This window comes from Martes martes, assembly GCF_963455335.1.
Source record: "Martes martes genome assembly, chromosome: 14".
NCBI lineage: Eukaryota > Metazoa > Chordata > Mammalia > Carnivora > Mustelidae > Martes > Martes martes.
Window position 1 is genome coordinate 71,664,251 of NC_137902.1, and position 16,035 is coordinate 71,680,285.

Genomic DNA, 16,035 nt, shown 5'->3' on the forward strand with positions numbered 1-16,035 from the left:
ACTGAATGGAACCGTCATTAGCTACCTGAATAACTCCCTTCGAAATCAATACTATTTATCACCAGAAATACTTGGCATCAGCTTAGATTCTTTTGAAGGAGGCACCTCAAACGAGGGTGACCCTTGGTAATGAGCCCACAAGAGGAACAGGGAGGGAAAGCAAGCTTTGAGTTTCCCAGGAGCACAAAGCCCTCGCTCACCTGGGTGACAGAGGATGGGAGGCCTTGGGGGAGGGCTTCTGCGGGCATCCTTTGCAGTCAGTCACCATGGCCACACACGGCCGTGCTGCCTGCCATCCCCCAGCTGTTCTGTTTCACTGCCCATGTGACCTGCCAGGGAAGGTCTCGGAATGTTCCCATCTTACGTGGGGTTTCCCTTTGCAGTTAAGCTGTTCACCTTTCAGAATGATGACACACAGCTCCGCTGACCGAGCAATGGATTTCTCGCCTAATAGCTTCCTTAATCACCGCCCCCCAGTCTCCTCTCGCCTTCCACTGGTGGACACAGCCCGCCCGTCCAGCCTGCGTGGGATACCCAGTGTCAAGCAGCTGGCAAAGACGCCACGACAGGGCTCCCGACCCCGGCCGGCCCTGTGACCTGGTATGGCAGGTGCTTGTGGCTTGCTGCCACCCTGCCCCCTCCTGTGCGGTCCTCCCGTGGGGCTGGGGCACAGAAGAAAGGAGAGGGGACCTGTCTGGCCCGTGTGGCAAGAGCCAGACCCTCGCTACACCCCATCGGGGTTCCATGGTCCAAGGAGCCTGTGGAGGAAGCCGATAGGATTCAGCCGATGGCACTGGACCTAAGGGAAGGAGCTCGAGAGCTTTGCGGGGATTTAATAGAAGCTGTCACCGAGGTCATTCTGAAGACCTCAGGCTCTTTCTCACAGTGGAGAAACTGTACTGTCGGGACTCAGCAGAGCAAGGGAGAAAAAAGGGTAAAATTACTCCATCCCCTTCCTTTTCTCTGGGTAGAGCTGAGTTTGGTAGTTCTCATTAAGATATTTTAATAATAAAAATAGCATCACAACACTGACTGACCTATGGTATGAGGCACTATTTGGGGGCTTTGACTCATTTAGTCTTTGTAACCTTGTGAGGCTTACATCCTACTGCGAGCCTCATGCTGGAGAATGGGAAACTGAGGCTCAGAAGTAAGTGACCTCTGAGGAAATGATCAAGCGTGCCCAGCGGGGAAAAATCTGAATACAGGAGATCTGAGTCCAGAGCTCTAGCTTTTAGCTATGATGTTCTAATGTCTGATTTCTTTTTCCTCCACAGACATTTTACTGTGGAAATAAGAACGGCAAAAGATTCAGAGAAGGGAGCACCTCTGAAGGTTCGACAGAAGATGTGAACAGTGGATTATCACAGCAATGATTCTCAATTTGGGTCTAATAGAGGTGCTTGAATTCTAGAATTTTTTTTTTTTTAAACAAAGGTTGTACATGTGACATTTGTTTGATGTCATTGCAGTGGCTGTTGTTGGTGTGATAAGAATCTAACCAAAATGATAGAAAAAGTTTCTAGTTAAAAACAAATCAGTAGGGAGGCCTGGGTGGCTCAGCCGGTGAAGCATCTGCCTTCGGCTCAGGTCATGATCTCAGGGTCCTGGAATCGAGCCCCAAGCCAGGCTCCCTGCTCAGTGGGGAGACTGCTTCTCCCTCTCCCTATGCTGCTCTCCCTGCTTGCGCTAGCTCTCTCTCACAAATAGATAAATGAAATCTTAGAAACAAACAAACAAAAAACCAAATCAGTAGTTCTGGGCATTAAGAGCCTTTTTACTGACTGCATGGTCTTAGGCAACCAATATGCATTAACCATGACGTCCTTCTAGTAAAAGCAGAGCGTGTCTCATTTCCTGCTCCCAGAGTAACTAGAAAGGTAAAATAATATGCTGGATACGGACCAATTTGAAGGTCATGGAGCAGGGTTCAAATGCAAGGCCTGATTATTTTAGTAAGGAAGTGGCATCGCTATTTTAAAAATATGATTAGTATCAGTTGGTCCCTAAACGAGCCCGCGTTAGTTGCATTTTACAGGAGTGTTCTGTAATGCTTTAGGTCATCTCTGAAGATGCCCTGACTGTCTTTTAGGATGCCACCTCCTGCCCAACACCGCAAATGCTGCTCGTACTTTGATTATTAGATTATTAGTTCCCATGACTGTACTTCCCAGCGGCTGTTTCACGTTAGACTCTGAATGTCCCAGCAGGCAGCTTGCTACATAAATATGTAACAAATGATATAGAGAGGATATAAACTGCGAAGACAGAGATTACGTCTTCCAGATCTTGGTCCCTATATTTTATCCAAGTATGGAGCTCTGGTCTAGGAGGCACTGGATTGCTGAATAAAACCATTAAATATCTAATATCTAAAGCAACTACATTAGCATTGCCAGATTAAAAAGGCTGATTTGTGCAAATCTGTTCTGAAAAGCAAGCACGTCTCGGCTGAGAGCAAAAGTAAATCAAGAATGTGACCATAGAGCACCGCGACTAGTTTTCATCTGTGGTGGTAAAATCAATCTCCTTAGTCTGCAGTCATACCTTGCAAATTAAGGGGATTACCATCGTGTCTTAGAGCGGCGCTTACTGCTTTAATGAGTGAATCATCTATTAAAAAAATGAGTTCTTTTGCTGAAAGTGCTATTATAAACGAAATGTGGTCTTCTGGAAGATACACAGGCAGCACTGAGCAAATTAAAAAGCTCATTCTTCAAAATAAAAAAGAACACTCAGAAAATATGGTTTCTGCCAGATAACAGGAAAAAAAAAACCAAAACCCAGTGTGGATGACTTCTCAGAGGTAGTAGTTGTGAATAGGACATGTCTGATAGTCAACTCATTAAAATCAGCTCTGCTAAAAGTATTTATGAAACAGAATTAATAGCTCCGGAGCAGATTTCCCATTCATATAAGACCAGTTCTTCAAGCTTATGGTCTCATCACTGAACAATGATGTGAGTTTCTGTTCTGCGCCAAAATTACATTCTCCTCTCCAAAAGTTGGCAATGAACTATTTAGTAATCGTCCTGCCTGAAAAATCTTCTAGCATCTAAATTCACCCAAATTGAGATAAACAATAAAAATTTAAGACACGCTAAGAAGACTTTTGCATATCATTATGCAAAGTAACACGAAGCTAATCTATATACCAAATGATGATAAAACTCCTAACTGAGTCCTACCAGGAAATGGAGTTCAACAACCTCAAATTTAATTCTTCATACCCAATTCAAGAGTTTTATAATTCTATTTTCTATACTTGGGAAAAAAATTTAAATGCCATTATAAAATTAAAGTGTCCTATGGTTTTTATCATATCATCTACCTGATCAACATCATTGCTGAACTAAGGATTGGTAGGTTCAATGTATCCATTTTATATACTTGGTACGGTACTGTGCATAAACATATGGGAAATTCGTCCATGTGAAGCAGGACTTATTAATGTATCACTCTATAATATTGATAACGATCTTGCACGTATCATTTTCAGAGGAGAGTGAAGCGAAGTTCTATAATCACAACACAACTGGGCTCTGCCTGGTCCTCTTCCCACTATGAAAGGCGTGGGTACTGGCCTGAAGGTGCTCTTTACTGCCCCCTGTCCCAGGTTTGTGGCAATTCACTATTCGCCGCGACGACAGTATGCTAAGGCCCGACTCTCAGCTCTGGCCTCACTGAACACATACGACAAACGAATAATCACAGAGGAGAATATTTTTCAGACCCAATAATGAAGAGTCTCAGGCAGTGAGTAAGTGGTAAGAATGGGAGATGGTGAATCATAGGGCAAGAGCCATCACCTAAATGGCTAGCCCCCACTCAACAGTGAAGACAATCCGGGTATTCTGATTTTCATAAGGGGTTTCTGGGTCAAGTGCAAAAATCACATGACATGAAGATGTTGCTTCAGAGGTTAAAACCACGTGCCTCTTTTCTAATGTATGGCTTGTGCCTAGTGGCCCATTATGGATTAATCATTCCTGCACGTATCTAATGCTTTTGCAAACTGGACTCCAATTAAAATTAATTCTTGAGGTGATGGTTTTGGTTAGTCTATAAACATCTGTGTGGAAGAGTAAAATATAATATCCATGAGAAGAAAATTAGGCTGAACTACCCTGACTCCTGCGAGGAGCTTATACACGTGTGTGTACACACACACACACACACACACAGAGGTATTTTTGTCTTTTTAAACCACGTTTTACATGGGCACCTTTTATATGCCCACACTGAGCCTTCCCTAACTTTCTGGTAAGTTGTTTGTGCCTCCTAAAACATTTTGACAGAAGTCTCTAGAAGTTTTCCACTGTCAGCTTGGCATGTAATTCTTCAGCTTGACATGGTTTCGGTGTATGAGCAATTTTCAGCATTTCAAACATCCTGAGTAAACTACTCTATTTCATAAAATACCTTACTGGTAACCTAAAGGTCCCCAACTTGATATCCTCGGACCCTTAGGAACCCACAAATTGGTTAACGTAGATTTTTTCTTGGTCAACCAAAATAATAATTTTACTGTCCAAAGTCTTTACAAAATGATATTTAAGAAACTATAAGTCACGAAATCAGCCTCGAGGGAGTTCTGTCCACATTTAGTGCTTCATTCAAAAAGGGATGGAAACCCATGCAAGCATGTAAATAAATGCAGCCGACAATACGCTCTTCCTGGCAGGGACCTCTGCCCCCTGAGCTGTTTAGGTGCCCCAACACCCCTGGACAAAGACGACACTGGTAATAAGTCTTCACCACCTCCATGAGCAGTTAGATTTTCTCACAAAATCAAAGTTCTTGAAAATGAAATCTAACACTGCGTTGACTGGCAGATTTCGGAAGAAGAACTTTTCCTTTGGCCTGGATCTGTACTCCAGTAGCCGAAAATCCTCACTATGACGCCAGATGTCAAGTCAGAGGCAGCCCAACGGACAACATCTCCAAGCAGTGTCACCGGAAGCAGAGTGCCAACTCAATGAAACCCATCATGGCTTGAAATTTTCCTGTCTAGTTATTTTCTTGTCTCATGTTTAGATAAACAGCATTCTTCCTGCCTGTCAAAAGCCAGGAATCCCAACTGCAGCAGAAATGGACAAACATCCAAACCCAGCGCTGGGCTGATCTGGTTTTAGGGCAGGGGATTTCTCTCGTCCTTGATGGCAACAGGAGCTGTTTACTGCACTGTACAGGGAGTTCCTAACATACTGTACTGGTGTCTGGTGTCAGGGGTTCCTCCAGGTTCAGCAGAGATGCGGAAATTAATCTGCCTTCTCGAACTGGGGTCATATCTACACCGTCTCCCAGTGCAGCAGCTCAGTTACCAGAATACTTTTTTTTTCCTGGTCTGTGTTATAACAGATCAGTTCTTAAATTTATATTTCAAAGGTACAATAGGCTATGCTTCCATTTGGTTTGCACCACATTCATGCAATATGTTGAATGAATAAACTTGCACCAAAATGTCCCCATCGTCCTCATTAATACTTAACCTGTGTGTGTGTACACAAATGTGTGTGAAATATTTACACCATACTATCTAATATGGATATATATACACACTATATACTATATTATATACCATATATATACACACATATATATATATCACAGAATTAACTACATTATTTGTTGTAGTTATTTTCTTAAACTTTCTTAAAGTTTCTTAAAGTGTATTTTCTTAAGGTTTTAAGACAGTATTAAACATTTTTAATTAAATACAGATAGATTTTACTCATTTATTTACTTCCCTAGGTCTGAGCCATATTCTCTAACTTATCCATGCACCCGATCTACAACCACAAGGATTAAAATGAAAATTTAAATATATATATATAAAGGAAATGAAGTATATATACATGTGTTACATAATGTATTATATTCTGCATGTCTACATATAACATATATACATATCCCATTTCCTCTCTGTATTGAAATTGACATGTAGGTAGGTGCACGACTAAGTGGATGAGAACCGCTCAGAACTAAGGAAGTTGAGGTCACAGAATACCAGCTGGATAAAAAATGCTTTATGGCTCCTCGTTAGGTTAGTAGGTTTACCTTTCATTTATTATGAGGAGGTTTTTCTAAAATAGTAATTTTTTTTTTTAAATCGTCAGTTTACGGGCTACGTAGTATATAGCTCACTGTACCTGTTTCAGACTTGGATATGCTGACATGAAAGCGTACAAATTCAGGAACAGTAATAAGTAATGATGAGAGACTAGAGAGAAATCTTAATCTAGAGGGAAAAATGTGGGAGAAGGGGCCCCCCCAAGCACGTAAAGGAGAATCACCTACCAGCTCCACTCGTCCGAAGCCTCCAACTCCGAGGGTGTCGATGATGTTGAAGTCAGACAGCTTCAGGTTGGCGAAGAAAGCAGCTTCAGCTTCATATCTGGATTTTTTGATGCGAAAAAATGGAAATTTCTTAGAGGCGCAAACACGAGAACCACGCACGACCGACGCGGAATGACAGGACTGTGGCTCGGGGTTTACCTGCTCAAATTCCATCTTGCTTCTACAGTCTGTGTCTCCTCCCAAGCATAAGTGTTTGGTCCCCGTTGTGCAGAATAACCAAGATTTGCACTTGTCTTTCAAAGGAGAGTAAGACAGAGCACCTGGTACCTGCCAGTCACGTGACTGCTACATCCAGCCACTAGATCAAGAGTTACATTGCAGGGCTTTCCTGCGCGTCTTCTTGCGAGCCCGGATTGTTGGGCTGGTTCTTTTTTGGTTTTGTTTGGGGATTGGGGGCTTTGCTCGGATTGGGTTTTGCTGCTCAGATTTGGGAGGGCGGTTTCTCATGAGTTTCTCTTTTCCAGAGGCTGGCAGTGGCTCCTATCAGAATTTATTAAAAGCAGCAAGATCATTGAGGTCTCTGGAGCGGCATCACAGTCAGGTTTTAGAACAGATCCGAAAAGCAGAGGCCTGATGTGCCAATGTCTGAAACGGAGGATTTCAGAAGCATATTCACCTTCCTAAAACATGTCTCTCCTCCGTTTATGTTTACCCACTGCCTCTCAGCTGGTCATCCCAGTGCCTTTATGATTGCCAGTGTCTTACAGGAGCGGTGTGGAGGAGCAAAGACCGTGCTCCGATGTCTAGCTCTGCCCCAGGCACATCTGACACACGCAAGCGGCCAAAATAAGCTTCTCCTGATGAGACAAGTGAATATGAGAGGCTTAAAATATCTTATTAAAGGCCCTACTATTTTTAGAAAGGGCAGGAAGGCATAACAGTGAGGATGACCCTCCTTCTCACTCATGTCAGGTCAGGGAGTAATTCAGCTGTCTCCAAACTGAAGTCTCTGGATAGCTCTGTGCAACCCATGACCTTCAGCCAGGCGGTACCCAACACGGTCTACACTATAGATAGATATGATGAATGTGCTTGAGAGGATGATCCAAACACCGCTGGTTTGTCAGTTTCAGGATAGAGTCACCCGCAGGCATGCTTGGCATTAAGCCGTGTAACATTTTAGCTATTCCTTTGTAATCCAACACAAATTTAGACTCTCCACTTGGAAGAGACGTGAAACGGCCTTCTCGGTGAGGTTTTAAACATTCTCCCCAAGTTACAACCTCAGTTGCAGTTTTTAACAATTCTTGACAGACTCATGAGAGGGTACAAACGACCTCCTGTTCATTATTGGCTGGTTCTGAGCCATCCACTCCCTCTAATGAACCTCCATAAATGAGGTGCTGGCCAATCCTGATGGTGGTGTAGACTTCTCTCGTTAAACACACAATCAAAAGATTGGCATAGCGATTCTGGAGATGGTTTACTAGAATGGGACATAAGCAGCAAATGTGCATTTCTAGCATTCCGACTGGTCCACTACTTTGGAAAATTAAAACTCCATCCCATTTAAAGGGCCAGTGGCAGAGTTCACTTCAACAGGTGCTTACAAGGACATCTGTTGGGATCAGACCCTGTCATGGTTTGTATGCGGTCAAGCATTTCTCAGCAGGCTAATCAAATTCTTAATGAGACTGTTTCTGAGTAATATCCTATGTGATTGCCAGATTTAGAAATCTCAGACACAACGAGGGTGAACTCTTTCAGACTATTCTGATACCATTTTGTATAGTTAATAAAGTGTGGTGTTCTTATAGTTCCTGAAGTTACTCCCAAATTCTTACACTTGGGCTCTGTCAAGTTAGGCTAGTGATCTCCAGCCCTGTGTGCACCCAGAACTACCCGAGCATCGCCCAGAAACCATGTAATGTGGGTCCTACCACAGAGTAAGTGAAGCAGAAATTTTGAGGAGCAATACCCAACTACCCGTATTTTTTTAAAGCTCCCTCAGGGATTCTGATGTATAGCAAGCATTGAGAATTATAGTTCTAACTTCTCTGAAAGCTGAGGAAATTCCAGAAACCATGGGAACATTTTAGGGAGGATTAAAATGGTCCTGGGAAATCAGTAGCTGCCCAGTGAGTCTGGGGGTGATGTATTCATGCCAAGAGGGCTGGGGGCTCTTACAAACTTGTCTGGGCCCCTGCCCTCTGATCCTAGACCTGTTGAAACGACCAGTAATGGCTAACAGAGCTTAAAACAAACAAACAGAAAGGAACATTGCTTAAAAAACAAAATCAGATACAGAATGCAGAAATCATAAGCTTAGCTGTTTTGTATTTGCATTTCTTTTTTTTTTTTTTTTTTTTTTTTTTTTTAAAGATTTTATTTATTTATTTGACAGACAGAGATCACAAGTAGGCAGAGAGGCAGGCAGAGAGAGGAGGAAGCAGGCTCCCTGCGGAGCAGAGAACCCGATGTGGGGCTCGATCCCAGGATCCCGGGACCATGACCTGAGCCGAAGGCAGAGGCTTTAACCCACTGAGCCACCCAGGCGCCCCTGTATTTGCATTTCTATAGCAAAATCCTGACTTTGTTTATACTCACTCTCTGATTAACTACTGATGGTATTTTCATTAATGGGATGGATATATTAACTCTCATGTTAAATAGTAGACATTTTCTCTGTAGCCATTAAAATCCACCTAAACACATATGGCCCCATACACTGAAGGCACAATTACCGTTAAAGAAAATATTTCATGTTTTAAAGAAAAGAGGTTGGTAACACTGCCATCGTACTTTGCTAATCTTGGTAATTACTTTGTTAATACGGGTTGGTGACTTTTTAAAATACTACGTAGTGGGGTGATTTTAATCTAGCAGTTGGTGAAATACATTCTGAGGGCCCTTCAGATAATGTCGTTGTCTTCTTCTTTTTTTAAATTTATTTATTTGACAGAGGGAGACCACAAGTAGGCAGAGAGAGGGGGGGAAGCAGGCTCCCCACTGAGCACAGAGCCAGACTCGGGGCTCGATCCCAGGACCCTGAGACCATGACCCGAGCCGAAGGCAGAGGCTTAACCCACTGAGCCACCCAAGCACCCCTCAGATAACGTCTTCTTGATATTCCATTCCATTCTGTGTTGGGGTTTGATTCTCAGAGAGTTCAAGCCATGTAGGAATGCTACCATAGCGTGCTTTATTTTTTCTTTCCCACCCAACATGTGAGTTTAATATTTTGCATGCATTTATTTTTCATTTAGATTACTCTTTACAGACAAGAGTTATATCATAGAGACCCTGTATACTTCTCCTTTTAAAATAACTTCTGTTATTCTGTTATGGTGGAAATCACACCAGGCAGGGACCTCTGTAAAAAAGTTAAACTGTGGATGATCTAGCTTTTCCGTTATCTACACTTGTTTATAACTTGGAGATACATTTTCATTCTTCCTTTTTACTCAGGGATGATTTGAAGATAATTTGAATCCATCAGTTATGTTCTACTTATTTTAGAGTTGGTAAAAGTTTGAGTGGGGAAGGAGACTAAATAAATTGGTTAAGTAAATGGATGTTGTTCTACTAAATAAATTTATTTTGCCCGAAGGAGGTCAGTGCGGAACCCAAGTTTCTAATGGGGCCCAAGGAATGAAGCCCAGCTTCATTCAATTCTAAAATTCATCCATGAAACAGCACTTACGAAAAGGACAATTGCCAAGTGCTAGGGGAAATTCTTTTTAGGAAGTAATAAAGTTCACGATGTTTGGTTGCTTAAAATCTAGAAAGGCATAGAAAGTATATTTTCTAATGGTCCTCAATTTAGTTTGAGATATTGATTTCTGAAAAGAATATTATTATTATTTTAGTATTAATTAATAATTATTTTTAATTTAAAATAATTAAATTTCAAATTTTATTTTTTAAATTTATTTTAGTATGGGGTGAAAGCAATGGATCCTCTTCTCAGAAAAGTGCAAAATATGGACAAGCCCTTTTTGATATGACCTTAAAATAGGTCAACAACACAAAAATGACTATACAACAAGAAATTAACTGTGTTGGGTGAAGGAGACGGAGATAATTTATCATTTCTCTAACAGTCCTGACTATAACATTCAGCTGGGGCTCTAGGTAATTAGAATCCACAGACAATAGCTAATCTGTATAGGGTACTCTTTAAATAGTGAAATACTAAACTTTTTTTAAAGAACTAATTAAAAGGAATGAAGTTGTATAGATGTTCTCTCCTTTTCATTTCTGCCTTTATACCAAGAAGTTCCACAAGCCATGAAAATGCAAAGCTGCAGGTGTGAAGATGAGCGGAGCAAGGCATATATGCATAACCTAGAAACAGAACAGTCCGGAAATAATCTCAGCCTCTCTCTACATATACAACCACATATCTTCACAGCATTACATTCACTGTTTTTAGGAAATAGATAATAACCATTTATGTTTTTCCATCACTTCCAATATTACCAGATTCCACAAAGCCATGGAGTAAGAATCAGGTGTCCTTCATTACTCACAGTGGTTTCCCACTGTTGCCATAGGGCCATGAATCAATGGTGTCATCATCTCACAACCACAGAACTGGGCTCTGTACCTGATGAGTGACCATTATTATTAAGAAGTAAACGGCTCACTCTCTCTATTGGAAACCACATATGATGATTCTACCCAGTACAAAAATGTGTGGAGCTTAAAATTTTTTTATCTTGAGATTAGAATAGCAGTCATAGCTAGCATTATCTTACAAAGCAGATTGCATCATGTGCATTTTTAACGGAAGTGTCAAGGAGTCAAAGAAACATAATAGTTCTAGAAGGGTTACAAATGCCAGTAATTAAGAGTCAATGGAACCAAAGGCTACAGTGGCCCTTCTGCTTTAGCCCCACTCATCTGTAATCCACATTGTTTCAGAAGCCTACTCTAAGAGTCTCCAAGGAAAATCACATAAAGTCCATAAAGTCTTAGCATCTCCTAATCCACCTGCAAAATAGTTACCATGGCTTTGCCCGAGTTCATCTGCTATTGGGTATATTTTTGTTTCTTGATGAGTTTAGTTTTACCACGTTTTGGAAATATATAAAAGTGAAATTCTTCAATAACTACATGGACTCTCATCTATGACTAAGTTTCTTATTCTATAACTTCAATAAGATGATTCAATTAGACAATGTCTACTCCGGACTTAAAAATAACAAAAGAGCATCCTAGCATACTGACAAAAGTTAATGACTTGTGGTCCTACTTCTGCCAATGATTTGGTACATCCGAGTCCCGATTTTGCCGACATTTGGGACTTTCTAGGAGTATCAACAAATTTACATTTAGTAAGAATGAATTTTATAATTTGTCAGAATCCTTAAATGTCCAGATAAATGCCTAGAAATCTTTTAAAACATTTTTAAAATTTTATTTATTTGAGAGAGAGAGAGAGCATAAGAAGGGGAAGCAGAAGTCAGAGGGAGCAGAAGGCAGAGGGAGAGGGAGAAACTGTCTCCCTACAGAGCAGGGGGAGCCCAATGTAGGACTGGATCCCAGAACCCCAGGATCATGACCTGAGCCAAAGGCAGTCCTTTAACCAACTGAGCCAACCAGGCACTCCCCCACTTTTTTAGATGATCAAAGAGCACTGAAATCCATAAATATATACAGAAATAGTTTAAAATGGGATAAGAGCTTTCAGAAAGTGAGCATTAAAGCACGAAAGATGCACACCTGATCTATGAAATAACCAGGATATAATTCTGCCTGTCCGGTGAATAAGCAATTTGGTATGCAGGACTTTATGCAGTAGTAGTTCCTGATTTCATAAAGCTTAGTTCATTTGGTAATTTGTAGGTCTGTAGAAATTCAGCCAGAAAACTAACTTTAGAGAGAGAAAGTAGAATTGGAAACCGGACCAATAATGTTTGCACATTAAAATAAATGCGGTTTGGGCTTAAACTGCAGGTCTCCCTCAACTCTGTGAACATACAAACAGTTAGTACGTCCACGTCCTTCCTTATTCCCCTGATTCTCAGATGTCTGGAGTTAGATGAGCCAGCCACCCAAATAAAGATGAGTAGTCTTTCTTAACTCTATAGCTAAACTATTGTCATCTCTTATTAATTTAACTCTATTAAAAGTTTCATTGATAACTGAATCTGAAAGTAGAATCTTTTGACTTCATTGGAAAACAGAGTAAACCATTTTATAACTTAAGGTTTGAACAGTGAGTTATTTCCTGTTGAAAGAATCATGGTTTTCAAATAAACCAATTTTATAGAAGTCCCTTTAACATGAGAAACCCTATTTCTAAAATTCTAAACAAAAAGGGATGATTTCTCAGTTACTTGGTCATAAGACACGCAGGGACAATTGTTCGTATAGTCACTCTTCTTTAAGCAGCAGTGATGGAAACTTCTAGAAATAAAAAGTTTAAAAATAATTTAATGAATATAAAGTGTTTCATTATGTCAATTTTTACCAGAAAGTGTAATCTTGTCTTCAGGGAATCTGAGATAATATTACTTTGTTCTCTCTATTTCAAAAATTGTAGTTTTCAGGAATAAGCAGATTTTTTTTTTTTTGAGTACTCTAGTTGTGAAATAGTTCTACCTCTTTTTCAAATAATTCCCTTGAGGAGATACAGCCAACAGGAATACACAGGAAAATTGCATTTCTCATATCTGCGGCATAATAAGAATGATAGTAATTCAAATATTCTGCATTTAGAAAGCACCTTTCTTCCCAGGACTTTAAATTTCTCTCATTTAATTTATCCTTCCTGATTCTCTGTGAAGATGGGATAACAAATACTTTTCCTTCTCTTTTTCAGTGGGGCAGACCAGTCATTGATAAGTGGTTGATTTCAGAAATTAAATAGCAGAAGTAGGGCTAGAACATTTGCTGAAGTTTCAAATCATGACATAGTTACATTTGCTCCTAAAAACTTAATTTACTTTTAAGCAAGATAGGAGAGAATCATACAACTTTAGAGATATTTTTATCTTGAAGTCTGGAGATACTAACATGGCTCAAAATCTGGACTGACACCATTGGGAGTTCACCTAACCCAACCTCTGATTTTTTAAAGATAAAAAGCAAAGTCCAGAGACATTAAGCAACTTAGCCAAGGTCCCAAAGACTTGGGGACACAGGCCAGGTGTTTTGACATGTGATCTTTTTACTTTCTGATTCTATCTTTGCAGTTTTTATAATATTCTGATATTTGAAAAACAAAGGCAAATGTAAAACTTAGAGTATATTTAAGTAATATGGTACAACTTATTACAGTTGGGACTAATTTTAAGGTTAAGATTAAACTCCCCCCCCCTTTTTTTCAATATTATAACACATAGACTAAACATGACCTATCAAGAAAAGTCTTTGGGTAGAAAAGAGATTTTTCTATTTCAGGGGAAAACTTGGACTGCCTTCATCCACCTTTTCTTTTAGAGATGTGGGTTATGGCAAACAGAGTCCTCAGGGAAACTGAGAATTTTGCCACAATGGGTATTTCTCCAAAGTGGCAGGAGGCACGAAGATGAGGGTGAGAGGTACGTCCCTGAGGTCCGACTTTTGGGAAGAGTAAAGGCAGAAGGCATGGTTATCTCCACCTATTGTATTTGCCCTGTGCCTCACCTCCCTGGACTTGAGAACTCTAACCTTCATCTTAAAATCAGCCCCAGTTGTACTCTTAAAGGAATCAGAACACCGAAATAGGAACAGTAGGGTTAAGGCTCAAATAAACACTAGGGATCTGCTTTTATTTCTGGACTTAGAACCTATGCTGTGTACTCCCATCTGTCTGTTTCCCCTTTATCTCTGAAGGACTCTCCAGGAACTTAAGGCACAGGGGGCCCATGGTCCTGATCACAGTGGGCCAGAGAAGGAAAAGACAGTAAAATGCAGTGTGTGGCAGGAACATTAGAAGATCAACACACCCTCCCAATCCTCTGGGGATAGAATAAAGGAAATGACCAGGAACTGGCCCAGCACAGACCCAAGCAAGACACTCTCTTACTGTAAAATAAAGGGTTTGCACTAGACAGGTCTACAAAATTTACTTGCAGCTAGATGGTTCTGGGATGCCAAATGTCCTGAGATACACACTTTCCCTTTTCCTCCTTTGGGGTCCTATTCCCCCACTCTTCCTCTAATCCCTGTCTCCTGGAGCTCCTATTACAGGAACTATTACCAGAGGCCTTCACGTAAGGGATTTCTGCTGTCAGCTCCCGGTTACCAAGGCGGCAAGCAGGAGAGCCCCCTTCCCTGGCCAAGGCAGCAATCAGGAAAGACAAGTGTTGATGTCCACAAGAGAACTACAAATGCACTGCATCACACACTGTGACGGACCTGGGGCTCCCTCTCCCCACGCACTCCTATCAGAATTATGGTTACAAAAAGAGTTGATAAAACCTTGGGAGTTGGGGCCAGACAGCAATATTTTACCGTACGATGTATAGGTAAGTCTATGCAGATGTTACTTACCAAGACTAATGATCATACTGAGACAGGTAGGGACCAGGCGAAAAAGCCCTCAAGGGAAAAAAGTTTTGGAATCCGGGCGCTTTCTGTGGGCTGGTGTTGCTAAACCACTTTCGTACAGAGCAGACCCAGGATGAGGCCAGGATTTGGCCCCATATAGGCCCTATATATTGCAGGACTGAAAACAGAGGACTCAGCTCTAAAAAGCACCAGTGAGCTGTGGGAATAACCTGCCTCCGTCGACCAATCAGGGCAAGGCTCTTCCAGCCAATCAGGATGAAGCGGGTTTTTTTTTTTTCTTTCCCCCATTAGCATCCTGGACCGCTGAGTGTGCACCTGAGTGGGAACCCCAGCGGCAACTTTCTCTGCCTAAGCTGAGTCTCCTCTCCATTTGGGGAGGCCAGGTTACCTCTCCTCTGTCAGCACTCTGCCTCCCTTCAACTTTATCTGTGACCCTAATAAAGCCTCGTGTGCCTCATTTCTATGTCAGGGGGCCGAAGACCCCAACCCTGGTAACAACATGTGAGTTTTAAGGAACTCCTAGAGTTAATTTGTGCCTGTATGTGACAGACACCTATTAAGGTCTACAGTAACACAGGGGGGCTGTGTCCCCGGTTCTAAATCATTATTCTCTAGTGATCTTTGAGAACACCACCCATACTGGAAAGGGGGAAAACCTGTAAATCGTTTCCTTAGTAGAGAACATATTAAGTGGGGAAAAAGAAAACAAAGCAAAAAAATTCGCTCTGTCAGGTTGTTTAGTAATAGTAACAGTGCATTTATCAAATAAACTGTCTCAGGAAACAGCACGCATTTGTCAACAAGTAACTGCCACCTGGAGGCAAAATCTGGCCTTGTCCTCGGTTGCCGTCAATACAACTGGATGATAAAGCCATCTACAGGGCTTGGGGCCTTTCCACCCATCCTTCTTTCCTTTTTTCCTTCCTTCCTCCCTCCCTCCCTTCCCTCCTCACTTTCTTTTTCACTGATGTCCATATTTTTATCCAGATTTCCTTAGTTTTTAACCCAATCTCCTTCTTCTGCTCCAGCCTTCCTTCCAGGCTGCCATATTACATTTAGGTGTCCTGTCTCTGAAGAGTCCCTTTGGCTGACATAGCTTCTCAGACTTCTCCTGTTTATCATCACCTTGATGGTACAGAGGAATACTGGTCTGTGTTTCATAGCACGTCCCTCAATTTGGGTTTATCTGGTATTTTCTCATGGTTTTTGCTAGAGTTATAAGTTTTTTGGGGG

At 41.3% G+C, this 16,035-nt stretch overlaps 1 protein-coding gene across 3 annotated transcripts in view; it reads right to left on the reverse strand.

The window, feature by feature from the left end:
* PRKG1 (protein kinase cGMP-dependent 1) overlaps nucleotides 1–16,035 on the reverse strand; it is a gene marked incomplete at its 5' end in the record, with an annotated part of 1,240,279 nt that overhangs the window by 38,695 nt on the left and 1,185,549 nt on the right. For all 3 annotated transcript variants that reach the window (XM_080822909.1, XM_080822908.1, XM_080822910.1), the window contains one exon: nucleotides 6,301–6,397. In XM_080822909.1, coding sequence (XP_080679035.1) covers nucleotides 6,301–6,397 — 97 coding nt within the window. The remainder of the gene's footprint in view (nucleotides 1–6,300; nucleotides 6,398–16,035) is intronic.